At 41.9% G+C, this 21,173-nt stretch overlaps 1 protein-coding gene across 1 annotated transcript in view; it reads left to right on the top strand.

Annotated features, from left to right (window-relative positions):
• Window positions 1-21,173, top strand: part of LOC147662114 (intercellular adhesion molecule 1-like) — a 176,856-nt gene that overhangs the window by 64,172 nt on the left and 91,511 nt on the right. The window contains exon 2 of the mRNA XM_086951088.1: window positions 16,498-16,626. Coding sequence (XP_086807214.1) covers window positions 16,498-16,626 — 129 coding nt within the window. The remainder of the gene's footprint in view (window positions 1-16,497; window positions 16,627-21,173) is intronic.

The following is a 21,173-nucleotide window of genomic DNA, read 5'->3' as shown; positions in this document are numbered from 1 at the left end:
CCTGGGGAAGGGTAGTTTCCCCCCACATTTCAGCTGGAGGGGACACATGTTAGACCTGGCACCTTGGCGTGAGTCTCCCTTCCACTTTTTGCTGATGTGCCTCCGATGTTTTGCTGGTTTTCCGATACTCAGGGCACTGCGCCACGGCTGACCCGTGCCGCAGTGCAAGTGCTCCCTACTGTAAATTGTACATGCGATTGGTATCCATGATTGGTTCATTGGATTTACTGTCAGTCCCTAGAGAGTGCCGGGGCTTGTAGATGCCAATACTGCTGGTGGGCCTGCAGCGCTGGTTACGCCACCCACCGAAGCAGCCGTAAAGATGTGTCTGGGAACTGCGACCGCAGAACCCGCGTGCGGTCTCGTACTGTCACGCTAGCTGGGCAAGTGCACCCACTTGCCAGCACCCGAACCTTCCCTTGACTACATATTAGTCACCCCTATGGTAGGCCTGCGGGCAGGGTGCGTTGTAGGTGTAAGGTAGGACAAGCCCTGATGTGTGTGGCATGTCCTAGTAGTGACTTACAACCAAAACCGTATTTCACTATTGAAGGCTACCTGCTCCATTAGGCCAGACTGAGCTGCTGGAGTTATTACACCCTATAATCCCAGCAGGCTCAAGGAGCATAGTAGCGCGTTGTGTTTAGTATGCCTGAACTCAGGATGATAAAATATTTCTTTTAGTAAAGTTTATTTTAGTATCCTGGGTTTGCAAATGCTACTTTTAGAAAGTTAGCCTTTGCTTGCCTAACCATTTCAGCCCGCCTCTGCTGGTATGTGTATCTGACTGTCTGGGACGTGCGAGTGACAGGGCTGGGAGGATGACAGGTGGTGAATGCGCAGATTACACCTTAGTGGGAGGTAGGAGTGGCTCTTGACTCTGGATCTTGCTGTGCTCTGCCACCACAATGCTGGCTCCACCCTCCTGGGGAGCGTCGGATGACTCAGCCGACACCTGGCCCAGGAAGGGCGAAGCCCCATCAACAAGGTACTCTGGCTGCCCCTGTCCGCACAATGCTGGCTCCACCTCCTGTGGGGCGTCTGATGCGCCTGCCCCTCACACTGAAAGCAGAAGCCGGAGTACACCCGCCAGGGTACTCAAGGACTGAGAGTGGCTATGCAAAGGCCCCCCTGGCCTGCGAGAACAAAAGAAATACCATATAAAAGAAGGAGCCCTGCTCCTTGGAAATTAGATCCTGTTTGGGCTACAGAAGGAACTCTGCCCGACGAGAAGGACCGTGAGAGACAAGGAAGGGTGCTGACTCTTGCCTGTGTCTGGTGCCTTGCTGCCGAAGGAGAGGAAAAAGGAAAGACTACGAAAAGACTTTTGCTTTACAAAACTTTGTGCCGAACTCTGCTAAAAGATCTCCAAGGGCTTGAAACTGAACTTGCCCCCTGACCAGCGCCCCAGGACCAGTGGGCGCTACACCCTGAAGAAAGCAACTGCGTGTGCTGCTCCTCGTGGCAGTACCGACGGAGGAATCTCCTCCAAGGCAACGACATCCACCTGACCACCGTGACCGGGGCCCAGAGCAACAGCGAAAGCAAAGTGAGGACCAGCCGCCGCTGGCCCGAACACCGTGACCGCAACTGCACCGGGAGCCCGAGAGCAAAGCGAAGGAGGACCCGTCCGGTCCGAGCTCTCGAGTTGACTGCGCAACGAGCAGCCAATCCACTTGCAAAGACGGACAGTCGCCCTGTGAGAGTCCCCTAGGTCGGTACCTTGCCCGACAGCCAGCTGTGAGCGCACAGCTGCACCGGCACTTAGCTGGGTACGTCCTGCACTTGAGGACCGTACTGCCACTTGCCGCCACCACGCAACCGCCGCCTCCAGGGTCGGAGCGGACGACGAGGAAAGGACCCTGCCGCCACAGAACACCGCTGCCCCGGATGACCCGTGAACTGCTCGGCTGAGAGCCGCAACGAACAGCGACCCCGGGAAGGCAACGCGACGTGGGACAGATCCCCTGGGAGCCGCCTGCTCCACAAGAACTTTGTTGAACTGGGCAGAAGGCCCTAAAGAACTCTTATTGCTAGAACGATCTGTGGCAACTTGAACTAAGTAACTTGGAACCGCTATTTGGAAGTCTGATAACTGTATTCATAAGCCTGCTTGAAGTCTATATAAAGATATATATTTTTACAGAATACAGTCTGGTCTCATTGTGTGGTGGGTTGGTTGTGACGGTATACTATTGCAAGTGTTTAACCCTATGTGCCCCAAAGATTAGCCTACGACTGCTTAAGCCACACTACCTAGAGGGTAAGCAGAGGTTGTCTGGAAGGTAACCCTCAGCCCTGACGAGGAAGAGAGAGTCCCTGCTTGTCGCTAGTGTTGCACTGCGCCAACTAGAGCCTCCCCCTTCCTACAATTTGCATGTACAACTATACACATACTACCACCTTACTTCTAAGGAAACTTACACATACTTACTCTCTTAAACAATCACTTATAGAAACACATCCTTATTTAAACAGGAACTCTTACAATCCCTCACTCTCACATATACTCACCTATATACATCAATACTCACATATACTAGATTAAAACATATGTTGTTACTGATAAAGACACTAGTGAGACAGTCATTCACTCACTAACACACACATATACACACTCATCCACCCATACAGTCCTGCACATATGCTGTCTTCAAAACACATACAAACAGTGAGTCAGTCATTGATGCATCTATGTGCTAAGTAATACCCCCACCAAACCATACAGACACTCATACTGATACTAAAAAAAATCTAATAACCCATATACACACACATGTAGCTACTCACCAACCCATGCAGCCACTTATACACAAAGTGAAACACTGATACATATATTTCAAGATTTAAACATTACTCACTAATATATGTATTCACTAAGATACACTTAATAAGCCAGTTAACCAATCAATTTTTTTAAAAAAAACATCCTTTTAGACACCTATTTAAACATTTATTCTTCCATCGACCTTTACAAATACATATATAAAACATATTTATTTTTCAGAAAGACACACATTCACTGGATGGTGCCATCAGTGATGTCATGAGTGATGTCACTGACCATGTCATGAGTGATGTAATATGTGACGTGATCAGCAGTGCATTGCAGGCGCGCAAGTTATAGTGAGTCCAACTAACTATAACGTGGGCTTTTCAATGGTTTTATGTCAGTAAAATTTCCAGCAACTATAACTGGTGTCAAACCTATGGTTTTTTTCAGTGAATATATATACATATATATATATATATAGGAAGCTGCTGCAGTACAGCGGGTTAAGAAGGCTTAACGGGACGCTGTCACTGGATTCTGCGCCCCCAATCCAGGTGCCTGTGAGGTGTATGGTTGAGAGAAAGGGACAAAAGGCTAGTGACAAAATCATCGTTCTCCCACATGCACTGGACATCCACACGCTGCATTGTAGGACTGGTAGTCCTCGTTATTGGCGCAGCGTGGAGAAGAATCCAGCGCAGGTGAGCCTCATTCCACTGGGAAGGTGGGGCCATAATAACAGAAGTTTGAGTGAGAGAACGCATTATTTGGACTGCTGGCACTGATGAAGGCTGTTGCTGAAACCGGTCTGCTGAATGACGAAATCTCCAAATAAACTGCCGTTTGAAATCCCTGCTGTGTCCTTTGTTCTTCTGCCGATGGTGAGAAGTGTTGGAGTTTTTATTACGCGCGCTGCCTGTGGAGCGCACAAAGGACCCTCTCAGTGAAAAGCGGTCACAAGAACATGGGAACATTATTGTGAAGTTAACCGAGGTATCGGAATTACTTGTGACCCACCATTTAACCTTCAAAGCACCAGGAAGCTGCTGCAGTACAGCGGGTTAAGAAGGCTTAACGGGACGCTGTCACTGGATTCTGCGCCCCCAATCCAGGTGCCTGTGAGGTGTATGGTTGAGAGAAAGGGACAAAAGGCTAGTGACAAAATCATCGTTCTCCCACATGCACTGGACATCCACACGCTGCATTGTGGGACTGGTAGTCCTCGTTATTGGCGCAGCGTGGAGAAGAATCCAGCGCAGGTGAGCCTCATTCCACTGGGAAGGTGGGGCCATAATAACAGAAGTTTGAGTGAGAGAACGCATTATTTGGACTGCTGGCACTGATGAAGGCTGTTGCTGAAACCGGTCTGCTGAATGACGAAATCTCCAAATAAACTGCCGTTTGCAATCCCTGCTGTGTCCTTTGTTCTTCTGCCGATGGTGAGAAGTGTTGGAGTTTATATATATATATATATATATATATATATATATATATATATATATATATATATATATATATATATATATATATATATATATATATATATATATATATATATATATATATATATATATATATATATATATATATATATATATATATATATATATATATATATATATATATATATATATATCTCGAGCACTCCACTGCCGCTGCAACTGCCATTGGCCCTTCGGTTCGGAAGAATGGAGCACGGACCACAAGTAGGGTGCATGAAATCAGTTTATTCACCCATTGGTATGACGGCCGTTACGCGCTTCGGCTCCGGAGAGCCTTGATCACATGACGCGCTTGGAAGTCAGCTGATATAATTTATATCATTTTTTTCTTTCTTTTTTTATTTTTGTTTAAGTGACAGTGCAACGAATATTGAACCAGTTTCAATGGTGATTTTACACATAGCATGACCTGGACGCTTCAAACCGATTGCAATACATTACAATTCATATATCATTGTAAACATATCAAAATGCAACCAGCGCAGTATTCGTGTTGTACTTTGAATACCAGAACGACATTTAAACCTCCGTAAATTGTTCCGCTTGTTCCGCCATATAAACATACTTGTGATCACTTAATGGTTCAGAGATCAACCAGCTTGAAATATGATTACATGTTGCAATTTAAATACAGTACTGGATTTAACAACGTTGTAGGAGATGGTGGGAAGTCATACAATACCGGTTTAAATACCTTTTCCCATATTGTCTTGACCTATCTCTCTCGGGATAGTCGATAGATAAAAACATACAATTGATAAATAAATAAATAAATAAAGATTTCCAATAACACCTTATTCTAAAATCATCTATAGAATCAAATAGTATGTTAAAAAGTATATATGTTTATCTCCTGTACATATGGTGCTCGATAATCCGTACTAATATAGTATTAAATGCCTTGCAGTAAACCTCATAGTTGGAAACGGAATGGTTACTGGTCTTTATGTAAACAATATTTGACTGGCATGATATAATAGGTGCAAATAGAAATTAAAATGCTAGTGCCTCCCTCTCTTAAGTATTGTAAACTATCTGTAATTTAGTTATAACTAAAAAATGGTGATTTAAAAAATAAAGTAAAATCCTTTATCCTATTCTAACTTTTGTTGACCTTTAGGCTTTCTTGCTGCTTTTATTCAAGAACTTAGAAAAATAGCTCTATATTGATTTGTATATGGGCTTCTCTTTCACAAATTATAGTAATCATTAGAGACATGTATATAAATCTTCAGTTGTATTGAGGTCCCTAGGGCTTTTGGAGTCAAATTCTAGGATGTAGCGTGTTTCTAGCTTACGTAAGGTTCTCTCCCTGACACTTCCTCTTCTGTTAAATGGTACGTTGTCAATTAGGTAATATCTCAAATTTTTGGGATCTGACTGATGGTACTCTTCGAAGTGGCGGGCTACTGGGTACATAGGATCATGATTGACTATTGCTCTGATATGTTGCAAAATCCTCTTATGCTCCTGCAGCTTGGTACTTCCCATGTACCGAAGCCCACAGGGGCATTCGAGGACATATACAACAAATTCTGTTTTACTTGTCAAAGCTTTTCTAATCTTCTGTTCTTGCTGGCTAAAGGCTGTTCTGTATGATGTGGTATTGATGCCGTGTTGGCAGGCCTTACAGGATTTGCACTTATAAAATTCTTTTCTTTGAGTTAGCCAATTGCCCTATTGTCTGTCTACTGGATTGTTTTGCACCAGTTTGTCCTTTCATATTTGGTACTCTCCTGTTGGTAATGGAGAGCTTCATTGGTAGTATATATATATATATATATATATATATATATATATATATATATATATGTATATATATATATATATATATATATATATATATATAAATATATATATATATATGTACACATATATATATATATATGTATATATGTATACATACATACACACATATATATATAAGACAAGCTCCCAAATGATCAGCTCTAAGAATGTGGTTAACCTCACGGACGTGGAGTTAACCAAAAGTGAAACGAATATTCTCTCACTGGGTCTCTCATATTGTCCAAGACAGGATTTTGATTATGCCAATACGCGAATTGACCTTTTTAAATACGTGCGCAAAATAAAACTGAGAAAATACTATAGCACACTCAAAGCTGGCAATGCAACTGTAGGAACACCACTTGAATTACCTGTAGAATGTACTGAACCTGCACAACCTCAAAGAGGACTAGCTTTGACCCAAGAGCTGGAAGAGTTGCTAATAGAAGGTGAGGAAGAGCTCACTGTGATTGAAACTACACCTGGCGGGGAACCACCACAGACTTTGAGCAAAACTCCTTTCAAACGAAAGTCAAAGTTTTGCCCACTTCTCTTGAAAGACAATCTGGACTTGTTTCACGACAGAGTTTCGAGTGAATTGAAAGAACTTCAAATAAAGAATGCAAGTGCAGTCAAGAAAAGGAACTACCGTGATTCACAATATCATGCATTAATAAAAAAACTGAGAGATAAAAAACAGATAATCATAAGACAGTCAGATAAAGGCGGCAACGTCGTGCTCTGGCCAAGAAAAAAATATATGAGCGAGGCACTTAAACAACTTAATGACAAAGACTGCTACAAAAAAACAAATGTGCAGGAAATGTCAGTGGCTCGCAATGAAATTGATTCAAAACTTATGGCTTGGAGGAGCAAGGGTCTTTTGACTATGGACGAATTTAAATTTCTTAAAAATGACTTCCCTGTAACACCGGTGATTTACTTTATCCCAAAGACACACAAGAACTATCATGATCCACCAGGCAGACCGATAATCTCGGCCAGGAACAGCCTTCTTGAAAATGTCAGTAAATATATTGACTATTTTTTACAGGAGTATGTCAAAAGTTTACCCTCGTTCATTTTAGACACAGGAGACCTACTCAAGAAATTGGTGGACTTCGAGTGGCAACCAAGTTTTCTCCTAGTCTCTCTTGACGTCACCTCCCTATACACCAGTATCCACCATAGGGATGGTATAAAGGCAATTGAATATTACCTCAGAAAAAGACCAGTTGAATTCACGGAACACTCAAATATGATTATTGATATGATCAAAATCTGTTTAGACCACAATGTATTTTTGTTTGCCAATCAACTCTTTTTGCAGACTAGAGGGGTGGCCATGGGGGCCTGCTTCTCTCCCAGTTATGCCTGTCTGCACATGGGCTACTGGGAGGAGCAGGTCCTCATGGGTTTGCATGCAGAGGTTATCAAAAACAAAGTCAAATGTTGGTGGAGATTTATTGATGATCTCTTCCTCATCTGGGATGGAACTACTGAGGAAGCTAATGATTTCATCACTCAACTCAACAAGAACAATCTCAATATAGAACTTACCAGTTCCATGAGTGAAAACTCAATTGTGTTCTTAGATGTAGAGGTTTATATTACCAACAACCAACTACACACTAAGCTCCACCGCAAACCTACTGCGGGGAACACAGTATTACATGCAGACAGCCACCACCCGAGCCATTTGATTAAGAGCATCCCCTACGGGGAGATGCTCCGAATCAAGAGAATATGTAGCAACGAGTCAGATTGTCTACAAGCCCAAAAAGAGTGCAAGATTAGATTTTTGGCAAGAGGCTACCAGGAAGCAGTAATTAATAGTGCCATTGTAAGAGCTAGCCAACATGACAGGCACACATTGCTCAGTAACCTGGAAGCCACCAATAGAGTTCTTAAAGCTAAGACCAATAATGATACCCGTCTTATAGTCACCTATAACAATCAACACAAATCCATACGAAAAATTGTGAAGGACAATTGGTTTCTGATTAAAAGTGATCCAATTGTAGGTAGTCTAATGTCTCTATCATATTCAAGAGAGCAAAAAGTATGCAGAACAGCCTAGTGTCCAGTAGCCCTGAGCTAGTCTCGGGTTCTTGGTTAGGGGGCAGCAAAGGATTTCTAAAATGTGCAACGTGCAAGGCTTGCAGAAATGGGATAAGTAAGACAGAATTTAAGACACCTCTATCCCCAGTCCCAATTAAGATCAGGGAAAAACTCAACTGCAAAACAGAATTTGTGGTTTACGTGTTAGAATGCCCATGTGGGCTTAAATATGTTGGCAGCACACGTCCTCAAGTACATAAAAGAATCTTGCAGCACTTGAGAGCAATTAACAACGCTGAACCAACTTACCCTGTTGCACGACATTTTGAAGTAAAACATGACAAAAATCCCACGGGCCGCATATATTACGTCATTGACTGTGTCCCCCCACAGAGGCGTGGTGGTGACCGGGAGATGATGTTGCGAAAATTAGAGACTAGGTATATCATTATGTTGGACACTAAGACTCCCAATGGCCTAAACAATAGCGAGGATTGTTACACACACCTTTGAACTTGATACTTTATAGTTTCCAATGCAACTTGTAGTTCTGTATAATACGGATGTATTATGACTATGCCTTTTTGTCTATACTGTTAATTAACATCTTTACAGCTTGTGATAACATTCCCTTTGATCTCCACATGATGATTTTAATACATATTGAAATTTTACATCTGTAAGTTTATTATCATGATTAGTTCCACTTTATATTTATTCACTGGTAGCACTTTACATCACATTTTTAAACGCAAATTTGTACATGCAAACAACCAGGTTTAATTGCACTTGCGCAATTTGCACAATCACCAGGACCTCAGCCCACATGGGCTAGACTTATTATTAAATGTTAATTGTCATTCCAGGTCCACTCTAGAGAGGTTTTAATGTGTATTATGTTTACATATCTTATTGTTACTATTTTAGTATACGGTTGATATTTTAAACATGTTTTGATTGATTGGTTTTAGATCCAGTTGAAAATATTACATAGTTTTAATGGTATTTTAGCTATTTATAGTAATTATAGTTGTAATTTTACTTATAACATGTAATGCACAATTTTTAACCTCTCCTATAGATTAGGTTGTTCAATATACAACACATGGAATTTAAGACTATACAGTAGCCAATGTATTTATACGGTGATTATGAAACGTTAATTGTTTTAAACAACTTTTACAGTGCTAACCTAGACTGTACAAGCATTTATGCAGCTATATATAGGAAAAGTATTTCCTCTATGTCCATTTGCGTGTCATGCACCTTTCACTTTAAATGGGTGGCCAGCCCCCATGACTGCGTCATGTGATCAAGGCTTTGGCCGAAGCGCGTCGTGGCAAACTGGTGTTTGGGTTCAAAATAAATACTTAATAACACCTAAGAAATCGGGTCTCGCATCTTCCTTTGGCTGCAAGTAGCTGAGCTTAATCAAGCTGAGGACGACACATACCGCATATATATATATATATATATATATATATATATATATATATATATATATATATATATATATATATATATATATTACCTACTGGCGGTCGCCAGTAGGTATATATAGTTAGGACCTAGTTACCATAGGAATTACCCAACATTCTATTGGGAATAACTTTGGCGCCGATTGAGGAATCTGTGTGTAGTTTTCTTTAAATTTGCTCATCTACGCTCCGCTCCTTCCCTGAAAGATTCAGGGAGATTCGTCAAGTGGGGTCCGAGAAATAAGGGGGGTCCCAAAACGTGTTTTCCCATGTTAATTTCCATAGGGACGTTTAGACACGGCTACAGCCCGAACAGCTGAATGGAATTACACCAAACTTGGCAAAATGGTAGGGCCTGGTATGCAGATGTGCCTTTGCTATGTTTGGTGAAAATCCCTCCAGTAGTTCTTGAGAAAATTGAATTTGAAATTTTTCAAATGGCATTTTCTATGGGACCTTTAGACATGGCTACAGCTCGAACGGCTGAACGGAATTACACCAAACTTGGCAAAATGGTAGGGACAGGTATGCAGTAGTGGCTTTTCTTTATTTGGTGAAAATCCCTCCAGTAGTTTTTGAGAAAATTGAATTTGAGCAAATTATATATCTATATGCGCTCACCGTACGCGCACCGAACGCGTACGGTACGCGTACCGTATGCTTCTGGGACCCCCTGAGAAGAGCTAGGGGGTCAGGGGGTCTCTACCCTGCCCGCTTTTCGCGTTTTCCACTCTTGTTTTGTGCTCTCTTGTGCCTCACTTCTCCTGAGAAACAAGATGGCTGCTCAGGTGGTCCCAGAAGGATAATAACATATATAAACGTTATCCGCTAATAGAATTAGCATTTACAAAACCTTTGAAATTTATTGAAAAAAAATATAGGTTTCACGCCTGATATAGTTAGGAATTAGCATTTAAAAAACCTTGCAAATTCACTGAAAAAACCATAGGTTTCAGGCCTTATATAGTTAGGAATTAGCATTTAAAAAACCTTGCAAATTCACTTAAAAACAGGCCTTATATAGTATTATAGTTAGGAATTAGCATTTAAAAAACCTTGCAAATCCACTTAAAAAAACATAGGTTTTAGGCCTTATATAGTTAGGAATTAGCATTTTAAAAACCTTGCAAATTCACTTAAAAACCATAGGTTTCAAGCCTTATATAGTTAGGAATTAGCATTTAAAAAACCATTGAAATTGCTCCTATATAGTTAGTTGTACTAACTATATTTCGTGCACCCACAATCCACTGCTGATGATGTCACATATTACATCATTCATGACATGGTCAGTGACATCACTGATGACATCACTGATGATATCATTCATGTGATAATACGATGCACCTCCTCACACTCTAATATAACCTTTGATACACCCAGTGTTAAATACAGACTACCATTCTTGAAACCATTGACACACCAATACCAATTACTACATACGCACTCACTGATTCCTAGGTCTACACACACATTCACTCATTCACCCATAGAATCACTCATACATACAGTCACTCATCAATACAACACTATCATATGCACTCATACACCTATACAGACACTCACACACTGCCACTCATCCATGGAGTTACTCACACACCTAGTCAGTCATGCAAAGAATCAATCACACTTCCATTTCCTCAACTATACAGTTATACACACAACACCTTACTTATTCAAACATATACTAACACATACTTACTCTCTTATACAATCACTGATACAAGTACACAATGATCCATACAGCCACTCGCACATTCACTGGCTCTCATGTATAGTCATTTATATATGCCAACTCTCACATGCACTGTGTTTTATATATGTACTTACTTGGACATGTAGCACTGAGATATCCATTCACTCACCAACACACCCATGCACACAGTCAGCCGCCCATATAGCTGTTTCCACATGCACTCTTGAACTCATACACCTAGTGAATCAACTGCTCACACATCTATGCACACAGTCATACACCTCCCAGCCACCCACACACACACTCAGTCTCCCATTCAGATACTTGGGCAACCAATCAATAACCCATATATCCACTCATATAGCTACTGATCAACACATGCAGCAGCTTACACAACAACAGACATACTGATGTACACATTCAGACAGTTTAGTCACTAACCCATGCATTTAGTAAGACACATTTAATCCCCCTCTCATACAGTCAGTCACGCACCTACTAAATCCTTCATCCAGACACTTATACATCCACTCATTCTTCAATATGTAAAACATATTTAAACTTTACAGAAACACACAGTCACTTGATGATGTCATGAGTGATGTCATCAGTGATGTCAAATGAGATTTCATCAGTGATGTCATCAGTGATGTCATTTGAGATGTCATCAGTGATGTCATCAGTGATGTCACTGACCATGTCATGAATGATGTAATATGTGACATCATCAGCAGTGGATTGCGGGTGCGCGAAATATAGTTAGTACAACTAACTATATAGGAGCAATTTCAATGGTTTTTTAAATGCTAATTCCGAACTATATAAGGCCTGAAACCTGTATTGAAGGAATAATTTTGCAGTATAAAAATGTGTTTCACAAAGAATTGGGTGTCGTTAAGAGATTTTCTCATACAATTGAACCCAAGCTGATGCATCTCCTGTTAGGCATAAACTGAAGGATGTGCCTTTAAGTGCCAGGAAGGATCTTACTTCCCTTTTGAAACAGCTGAAGGAAGAAGGTGCTATAAAAGCGGTTGACACTTCTCAATAGAATTCCCACATAAATTCGGTAAAGGAAAAGTCTGGTGCTTTCAAATTGTGCGCATATTTACAATCCTTAAATAAACAAATTGCAGTACATTGTCTTTCCCTTCCAACAATACATGAATTGTTAGCACAACTAGAAGGAGCAAGGTTTTTTATGTCACTTGATTTAAAATCTGTAGAACATCAACTAGAATTGGAAGAAAATTGTGGAGATCTCACAAGATTTATCATGTTTGAAGGGGATTTTAGATAGCATTGGCTACGTCCATTTTTCAAAAACGTATGTTTTCCTTGTTTGAGAGCACTAAGGCCTTTCTGGCATTTCAGGACAACATATTAATATATAACTGATGCTGTTGATTTACATAATCATAGGCCTTCCGAAATATTACATTTTACATGACAAGAGAATGATGTTACAAATGGAAAAGTGTATGTTTCTTACTCAAGAGGTTGAGTACCTTGGACATGCCATTTCTGGAAAGGGTATTGCTTCAAAATAAACTTTGCTTCAGGCTATGGAATCATTGCATACCCCAGCTGATAAAGACCATTTGAGATCGTATTAAGCATGGGCGGAAAATCCGTTTCGCTCGCGGATTTTGCGGATTTTCGGTAAATTCGCAATCCGCGAGATTCGCGAATCTCCTGCAAAATCCGCAAGTCCGCGAGCAGCGGATTTCATGGCTTGCTCGCACTGTTCGCGTGAGTTCGCGGCTTCCCAGTACAACTTTGCGCCCCGCGAATACGCGCAAAATTGCAGAAATACGATCTTAGCAAAACTGAAACTACTTACCAGGTTCAAAAGTTCAGGCTCATCATTAGTAGGCATTTCCTGTAGTGCTTCCTGAGGGGCCCCTCCAGAGTTCAGTTGCCAGATGCAACTATTATGTGACCCTGCTCTGAACCTCAGAATAGTTACACATATGCCACAAAGGTCCTGAATTACAGCTAAGGGAGACAAGCAGGAGCCAGGCTGGAAGTTCAAATCCATTAATCAGCCCCTAATTCATTATTGTCAGTTGGGGCAGGGCAGGTGTTGTAACTAATTTTGCAACAATGAAAGCACTTAGCAAGTGCAAAAGATCACTAATCAGGAAGCACTAAGGAAGCAGGTGCCAGCTAAAAAAATATTCTGTGACACATTAATCAGCCCCAAATTAATTCAGGTCACTTGAGGCAGGGAAGGTGTGCTTGCGTTGCCACAATAATGTACACTGACTGGACAACCAGAGGGTGCTGTGATGAAACAGAGGGTGGCATGGGTGGGCCAGAGGGTGGCATGAGTAGTCAGGGAGTGGCAGTGGTGACAGAGAGTGGCAGTGATGAAGAAGAGTGTCCCAAACAGGCTGGACACGTAGAAACAACAAGTTCGCGAAACTTGCGACCCGACAGGTAAGTTCGCGTTTTGCGAAATTGTACAAAACCCTCGCGAACTGGCAGAAACCCGCGCGAACACACAAAAAAAAAATCCGCAAATACGCGAGAATTCGCGGATTTTGCGGATTGCGAGTTCGCAAATCCTCAAAATTCGCGAACGCGAGATTCGCAAAATTCGCCCATGCTTAGATCGTATCTTTAGTTGTGTGAGTTTTATTCCAGATTTGTCAATGGATTTTCCCAAATAGCTTTACTTAGGCAACTTCTCAAAGAATGCAACAAATTCACTGAGTTACAGGAACTTCCATCAGATTTTGAAACCCTTAAACATTATATTGTCAATGCTGATCCATTGTTTCATTTTAATCATAAGATGCATTGCGTATTATATGTTGATGCCAGTGCTTAAGGGCTAAGAGCCTTGTTGAATCAGAAGGTCCACATGGTGAAAAAAACTGTGGCTTTCGCCTCAAGACAGCTTTCCTTTGCTGAATCTAGATATTCGACTATTGAAAGTGAGGCGCCAGCCTGTGCTAGGGTGGTTGAGCATTTTAAGACATATCTGAATTAAAGGCTTTCATTATCAAGCCTTATCATGAAGAGTTGTTTACGTTGCCCAACAGCAACAACACAGTCAAAGCCTCTGTTCGCTTGGTAATGATTTTGTCTAAAAAGTATGAGTATAATTTTTGTGGCAATTATATTCCAGGATCTTGTAATGTTGTAGTTGGTTCTTTATTGAGACGTCCTGTTGGTGATGTCAAGGTCAAGTCTGAATTAATTGAAGAATGTGTAGTGAATTACGTCTTGACTTTGTGTGAGGATGAGTTTTCTATTGAGAGTTGGCTGGAGGGTTGCAAAGCTGATGATGATTTACGCATGGTCCTAGATTTCACCAGAAAGGGTTGGCCTTGGGAAAAGTTACTTTCTCCTGGTATTTTTGAAAGTTAAGATGTTCTGTCTATTTCTGTTGGCATTATTTGCAAGAGGACTGCATTATTCCTTCCAAGAATATTCACAAAACTACTGTTAAGTTGAGTCTTTCAGGACATTTAGGTGAGATTCTCACTAAGAAGCGAGTTAGAAAAATATTTTGGTGGCCATATATGGATGCGTAAATAGTGGGATTTGTTAAACAATGTCCTATGCCTATGAATTCTGACAAGTATGTTAATATTAATAAGGTTAAATATGGTCATATGGGGTTTCCCAAAAGGCATTGGGAGAAATTGTCCTTGGACTTATTGGGTCCCTATGATAATTTTTCTCAATGTAAGATCTATGCTTTTGTTCTCATTTATTTCTCATTGTGGGTACTGACGGAGAGAGCAGTGCCTCCTTTTTCCCTGAGCCGCAGCCAGGTGAGGTGAGGTATTCTCCTCATGCATTTCGGATGCCGTCGGCATTACGGGATTTGCAGAGGAAGGGTTGTACATTCCTGATTACAGGTGATTTGTTGTATCTGTTCCAACCATTTTGTGTGTACTTGTATTTATCACAATTTGTTACATTATTATTTTTGTCACATTTGCAGTAGTAATATAGTATAGTGGTCCTGAAGAAGGCATTGGAAGAAAAGTTTTCCTTATATGCTGAAACATGTTAACCATCTTTCAAATAACAGACAGTTATTTGGTATAGACTGTCGTTTGCACTGTTTTTAGTTTGGGCTGTGAGAGATATTAATAAAGGTTGGTTCTCTCATAGGTCCATTTTAATTCACTTATCACCATATCATAGTGCACTGCATTTTTTCCCCACACATTTTTTTCCCACACAATTCAATCGCTTACATCTGGTAGTTCAGTTAGGAGTTTAGTTTCTCACTGACAACTCTTAAAAAAACATCCTCGGGCTCCCTTTCCCTCTGAAAGTGTTGTAGCGCTTAGTTCCACTAGCGTCACGCCAAGAGGAGACCCAGATGATGAAGCATGTCACCATTGGTGAGTGATGGGAGTCCGTCCTCTTGAATAGAACTTTCTATTTTAGCGGCCTTAGTCAAGGAAGTTGGCGCATATATATTTTTAGTTGTCGACTTCTTAGTGTTCAAACTGCTAATTTCAGACCCTTGGATATCTTTGTTGTATAAGTGTTATGTATTGGGGTAACTTATCCATGTTAGCTCTTTAAAAATTGCCTCAGATCCTATCTAAATCTGAGTGTTTTTCCATACCGTAACTGCTCCAATTCTGTTACGGGCTTTTTTCCTTTTGCAACATTGGAAGGGAGGGCTCTTTGCACTGATCTCAATCCTTCTTAGATAAACAAAGATTTGCCCATTATTGAACTTTAAGAAATTATGACAAGGCTTAGGACAATGTGTCAAAAACTGTAATGGAAATGTCAATGATTTCAAGACAAGCAAAGTTATGTTACCTGTGGGTCTTTGTTAAGATCAAATTACTTTTTCTTGTTAATAAAGGAGAGTCACCATTTTGAAGAGTATATATATATTATTATTATTATTATTATTATTATTATTATTATTATATTTAAGTTTATAAAGCACACAGCTACCCGGAGGTTTCCCGGCGCTAAGAACAGGTTATTAGGTTACAGGCTATAAGGTTATTAGAGTGGGGAACTCTTCCTCAAAGCTCACTAATAACACTTGATTGAGTCGGAATAGACTGCCTAAAGTTGATGAATGTTTGCTTAACAGAGAAACCTTTCCAGATATGTCAGACGTTAGAGAGAGTGTTCAAAATGGCCTTGACTTTTTTAAATTTGATTTATGTTCAGATTCTTGCTGACAATGTCCTTCTTTTGCAGCTGGCGTTACATTGTCTGCTCCTGAGAGTTCAATGGGTGATACTGATAATTCAATGGGTAATGCATCACGTGGCAACATTTTGTCTACTAAATCTCTTGATGCTGCACCTGCTGATATGGAGTTCAAAGGTAATTCTGCTTGCTGCATTGTGAAGTGCCTACTTCAATGGTCAACGACCTTTCAGCTATGCCAATGCTAGTTTCTTTTCGTTTAGGCACTCCATGAGAGTCCATGTGCTTTCCAGCTGTCTCCCTCGTGTGCTTTCCTCCCTCCGTCCTTACTGCTCTCTCTCTTGTCTATGTGCTTCTCTCCCCTCACCCACACTGATGTTGCTCTCTTTCATGCTTCTTTCCGGCACTCCACATTGCTCTTTCTCCTGTCTTCTCCCCCCATCCACCGTGTTGCTTCTCCCCCTCTGCTGTGTTTCTTCTTATTTTGCCAGCTCTTTTGATTGGCTGGCTTCTATGATCGTGTTATGTGCTTTTCAAGCACTACTGCTTTCCCTTTGGTTACTCACTCTACAAGATTGCATGTCCAGCTATCTCCTTTGTAGGTCTCACCTACGCAGCGTACAAGCGCTGCTTAGGAGGGGACCTTTAGCAATCGCTCAGGACTTTTGCTTAAATGAGTGCATGTTTTGCATTGGTTTCAATTGCAACTCGGGCACGTTTGGCATTTCCCTTGCGGTAGCGAGCAGCGGAGCCATCTGTTACCAAGGTAAACGCTGTGCGTCGCTGAACTCGCCTGCCGCTGTTAGGGACACGCCTTCCAGATTGCCAATATGCCTGCCCCAGTCCCTGCTCTCGGCCGCACTCCCCCACCCCTCCCACTTGTTTATTTCGCGTCGTCACGGCCACGTCTTCCACATTGCCAATCTGTAATATGCCTATCAACCTCCGCACACTTTGTCTGACGTCACATGGTGTGCCAAGCTTCACAAGCTCGATAAGCACTCAGCTGCTCCATTCTGCTCAGGCAATGGATGGAATGCCAACTTTATGTCTTTGGCAACTTTTTCAGCCTTTCTCATACATTGGCGACAGAGAACTTCAGGTAGATGAGTCCAAGCAGGGAGAATGCTTTTAGCATGATGCCCTCCCAGTGTCTCAGAAAGAACTGTCTCTTGGCTGGGCTTCCCCTGTAGAAGTCGCTGCTAGTGATGTCACATTATTATGGGCAGTATCAGAGCACAGTTCCCATCACAGTGAACTCAACTGCACAGCCCCATCTGCACTGTTGCCTCCCACAGCCCCAAGAGATCTCCAGGAGGGATTCCCTGGAGCATGGCATACGTCTACAGGATGATACGTCCACTGTCCTTTTAACTGGGCGCTAAGGACTGGTGTCCTCGGGTGTCACCACTGTGTCGTTAGTAACGCGAAGAAGCGAACCGTCCGCATCGCTGTGGAAGAAATTCCTCCTCAAACCTCTAGATGGCAATCTTCTCATGAGGTGTTATGCAATGCTTTTGGGAGGTTTCCTCCATTGCCTTAAGAACTTGGCTTGATGCGTGCAGTGAAAGCTCAGCACGGATCGGGCACAAGCTGTCCAAATGTGACGTCCTGCCGTGTGGTTAGCTGAGGCTCTTCATAGCAAGCACAAGCTTTCCTTAATGTTGGTAACGACCCCACCTGCCCATCACCTCACTGCAAACAGCCATGCAAGTTTTGTTTGCGAGTCCACTATTCTCTCTAGTATCAGGTGACTATTTCTGTGTTTTTCAGTGGCTCTAGGCCGTCGATAGCCTCATTCAAGACTGGGAAACGTGAGATCTACACCAAGACGAGGCAGCAGATGTGTCAGCCACACACCCACAGGACACCCACAGGCTGGGACGCGGCGTCATGAAAGGGACGTGAGGTAGAGCAGAGTGAAGAGGAAGCTGCAGATGACCCCTACACCTGTTATTAGTCACAGTTCTTTTGCTTGTGTTTATGTTTTCTGGAGAGGATATGGAGTAACAGCCAGAGCTGCCCACTTTGGAGCTTGGGGAACAAGGTTTGAGTCTCGGCTCAATATCCTGTGATTCTGGGCAAATCACTTAATCTCCCCATGCCTACCAAAAATGAATGTGTCCTTGTGTAACGTAATTGGTGCTAGTTTAAAGCGCTCCAATACCTGTGGGTCAAGTTGGCGCTATGTAAAACTGCAACAAACAAAAAAAAGAAAAATCACCGAGCACCATGTCTACTACGATCCACCACTGTTATGTGTTACACAGGGCTGAGAGGAGGGCCACAGTTCGTATAAATATCCAGCAGAGCCCGTATCTTCCCACCTCAGACAAAGAGCAGTCATCGAGGCCTACTTTGGTAAGGTGCCTTGGAAAGAGGTGAGTTCATTCCAGCAGAGCGCCCTACCATATAAAACAAGCATTGGCATAGCCAATAGGTCTCGCCTTTGGGACCTTATAAGTGTTTAGCCGTGTAACAGTTAATGTTGTCGCACCAAGGATATTGTACTGGATAACTATACACTTATAAGGTCCCAAAGGCGAGACCTATTGGCTAGGCTAATGCTTATTGTACTTCTCTCCTGTGTACTCTGTGTTGCTCTCTTTCACCCTGTGCTTTTCCCCGCCTGCTTCATGTTGCCCTTTCCCCTGTTGCTTCTCCTCTCCACCCCCTTCCTATGTGTTGCTTCTGTTCCCCTGCATTCCATATTGCTTCCCGGCCCATATCCTTCTTCTCTGCCACCAGCTGCTTCTCCTCCCCACCCAATGTGTTGCATTCCCTCATCCATGTCCTCCATGTGCCTCACCCACTCCCTCAGTTTTGGCCAGAACCCTCTGTGTTGCTTGCCCCCGCCCTTGCTTAAAAAAATGCTTTCAACCATGGTTTTGTTGTGTGCTAAAAGCACTTGCAAATGTATATGGCTGGCAGTGTAAAAGGCTTTTTTTCTGAGAAGAATGGCTAAAAACCACTGATAAAGTCTGTAGGTTTCAAAGGGTGGACCTATTTCCTTTGTCAATGCTTGTTTAAGTCTGGACTGACAGTGCAGTGGTGTGCCAGTGCTTTGTTACCACCCTGTTACAACATATACATATAGTGAGCTTCAGAATGTTAACATGTCCGACTTCATGCCATTGACAGTTTAATATAAATTCCCAATGCCTTGAAAGTGTGTCCAATGCAATGCAGGAAAAACTATTTTGCTATTTGAAAATTCCAGCCAGTTAGTGCATTCAATACTTTATCTCGCACACATGCATCCATGCATTTTTGTATAGATTTTTTTTCACTGCAGCAGGCATTTTGTTTATGCATTTTTCAGAACTCGAGTGAGAGCGTAGCAATATTTTGGCTGCTTTATTGGAGCTTCTTTTTGCGTATCAGGATGACCTGACCCCAAGATGGCTGCCATGATGCTTTGAGAGATTAACAATAAAAGTTACGATCCATCTTGCTAGCGTTCAATCAGCCATCTTTGGGTTGGTCTGTCATGAAGTGTGATTATGTTGAATTGGATTTTGTGTTGTGGAGTGGTGTGTAGTGTTGTTTAATTATGTGGTGTGCTGTTGAATTTTGTGGCATGATGTGGAATTCTATGGTGTAGATTGGACTATCTGGTGTGTTACGTAATTGTAATGGTGGGTCTGCCTGCCTATTTTCTTTAGAGCAATTGCTGTCTTATACTACCCCCTCATGCTGGGGTGGAAATACTCAATTTAGTAAAAATTTGTTGTACTTGCCATAGCAAGAAAATTCAAGAAGAAAGAAGGGGAAATGCATTTATTAGAAAGTGAGGTTTTTCAGAAAAAGAGACAGGATCATAAATTGGCACACTTATCTTCTAAACACCACGAAGATGTCTGGAGCAGGCACAAACTAGCAATAAGTGTCTGGATGTTTCGTGCGCTTTTTACTGCACGCTTAATCTTACTGGTGCATATTATAACAGACAGAAAGTGGGCCAAAACAGCGCTTACCATTTCTGAGATCTCACTAAACTTAATTGGGATTGGATCTTCCTTATGTTGCGGCACAAATGTTGGCTCTGTATGTAATGTCAAAACGTGTAATTAATTATTAATATATAAACTCACGCGTGAGTCGTGAAGATTGCCACTGCGGATAGCTGAAAAAAACTTACATGTGATGGGTACTGCCTGAGTGTTTTACTGGCAGCTTAAACCCAGTTCTGTAGAATGACCCAATCAAACTACAAAACAGCGCAGGTTAAAGAGTTCACTGTGCCAGAGAGGAAGCCGTGAGGAAAGCTCAGAGAGTCAACTTACATGAGAGACATTCTGAGGTCGTGTCAGCAAAGGTACTTCTCAATGTACCAAAACGCTGAATGATGGGGGGAAAAAACAGCCCAAAGGAGGAAACACGTATAAATAATTTACAGACAATGTAAAAAGTGCCCTGAAAACAATATTCAACATTTACGTTTTGAAGTTATCCAAGTGGGGCTGGTAAAGGTGGACTTGGGTCACAGCCGCAATCCACAAGTCAGCATTAGGGAATACTTAATCACCGCTGTAGTCGGCCAAAACCAGTCCGAAAGGGCAGGAAGAGAACGAGGCGCAAAAACAGATCAGTGAAAAACGCTTCCAACCTACCAACCTACAACAGGTGGCTCGCGTTTCATAATATAAAGATGTCATCTAGCGCGTTGCTTAGAAAGTGTGACCGAGCGACTCTATCTTGGAAATGACAAAACCTATTTAAAT

Source organism: Lissotriton vulgaris, unplaced genomic scaffold (genome assembly GCF_964263255.1).
Source record: "Lissotriton vulgaris unplaced genomic scaffold, aLisVul1.2 SCAFFOLD_261, whole genome shotgun sequence".
NCBI classification, from domain to species: Eukaryota; Metazoa; Chordata; class Amphibia; order Caudata; family Salamandridae; genus Lissotriton; species Lissotriton vulgaris.
The sequence above is the reverse complement of the archived record's forward strand: the minus strand, read 5'-3'. Positions and strand labels throughout refer to the sequence as shown.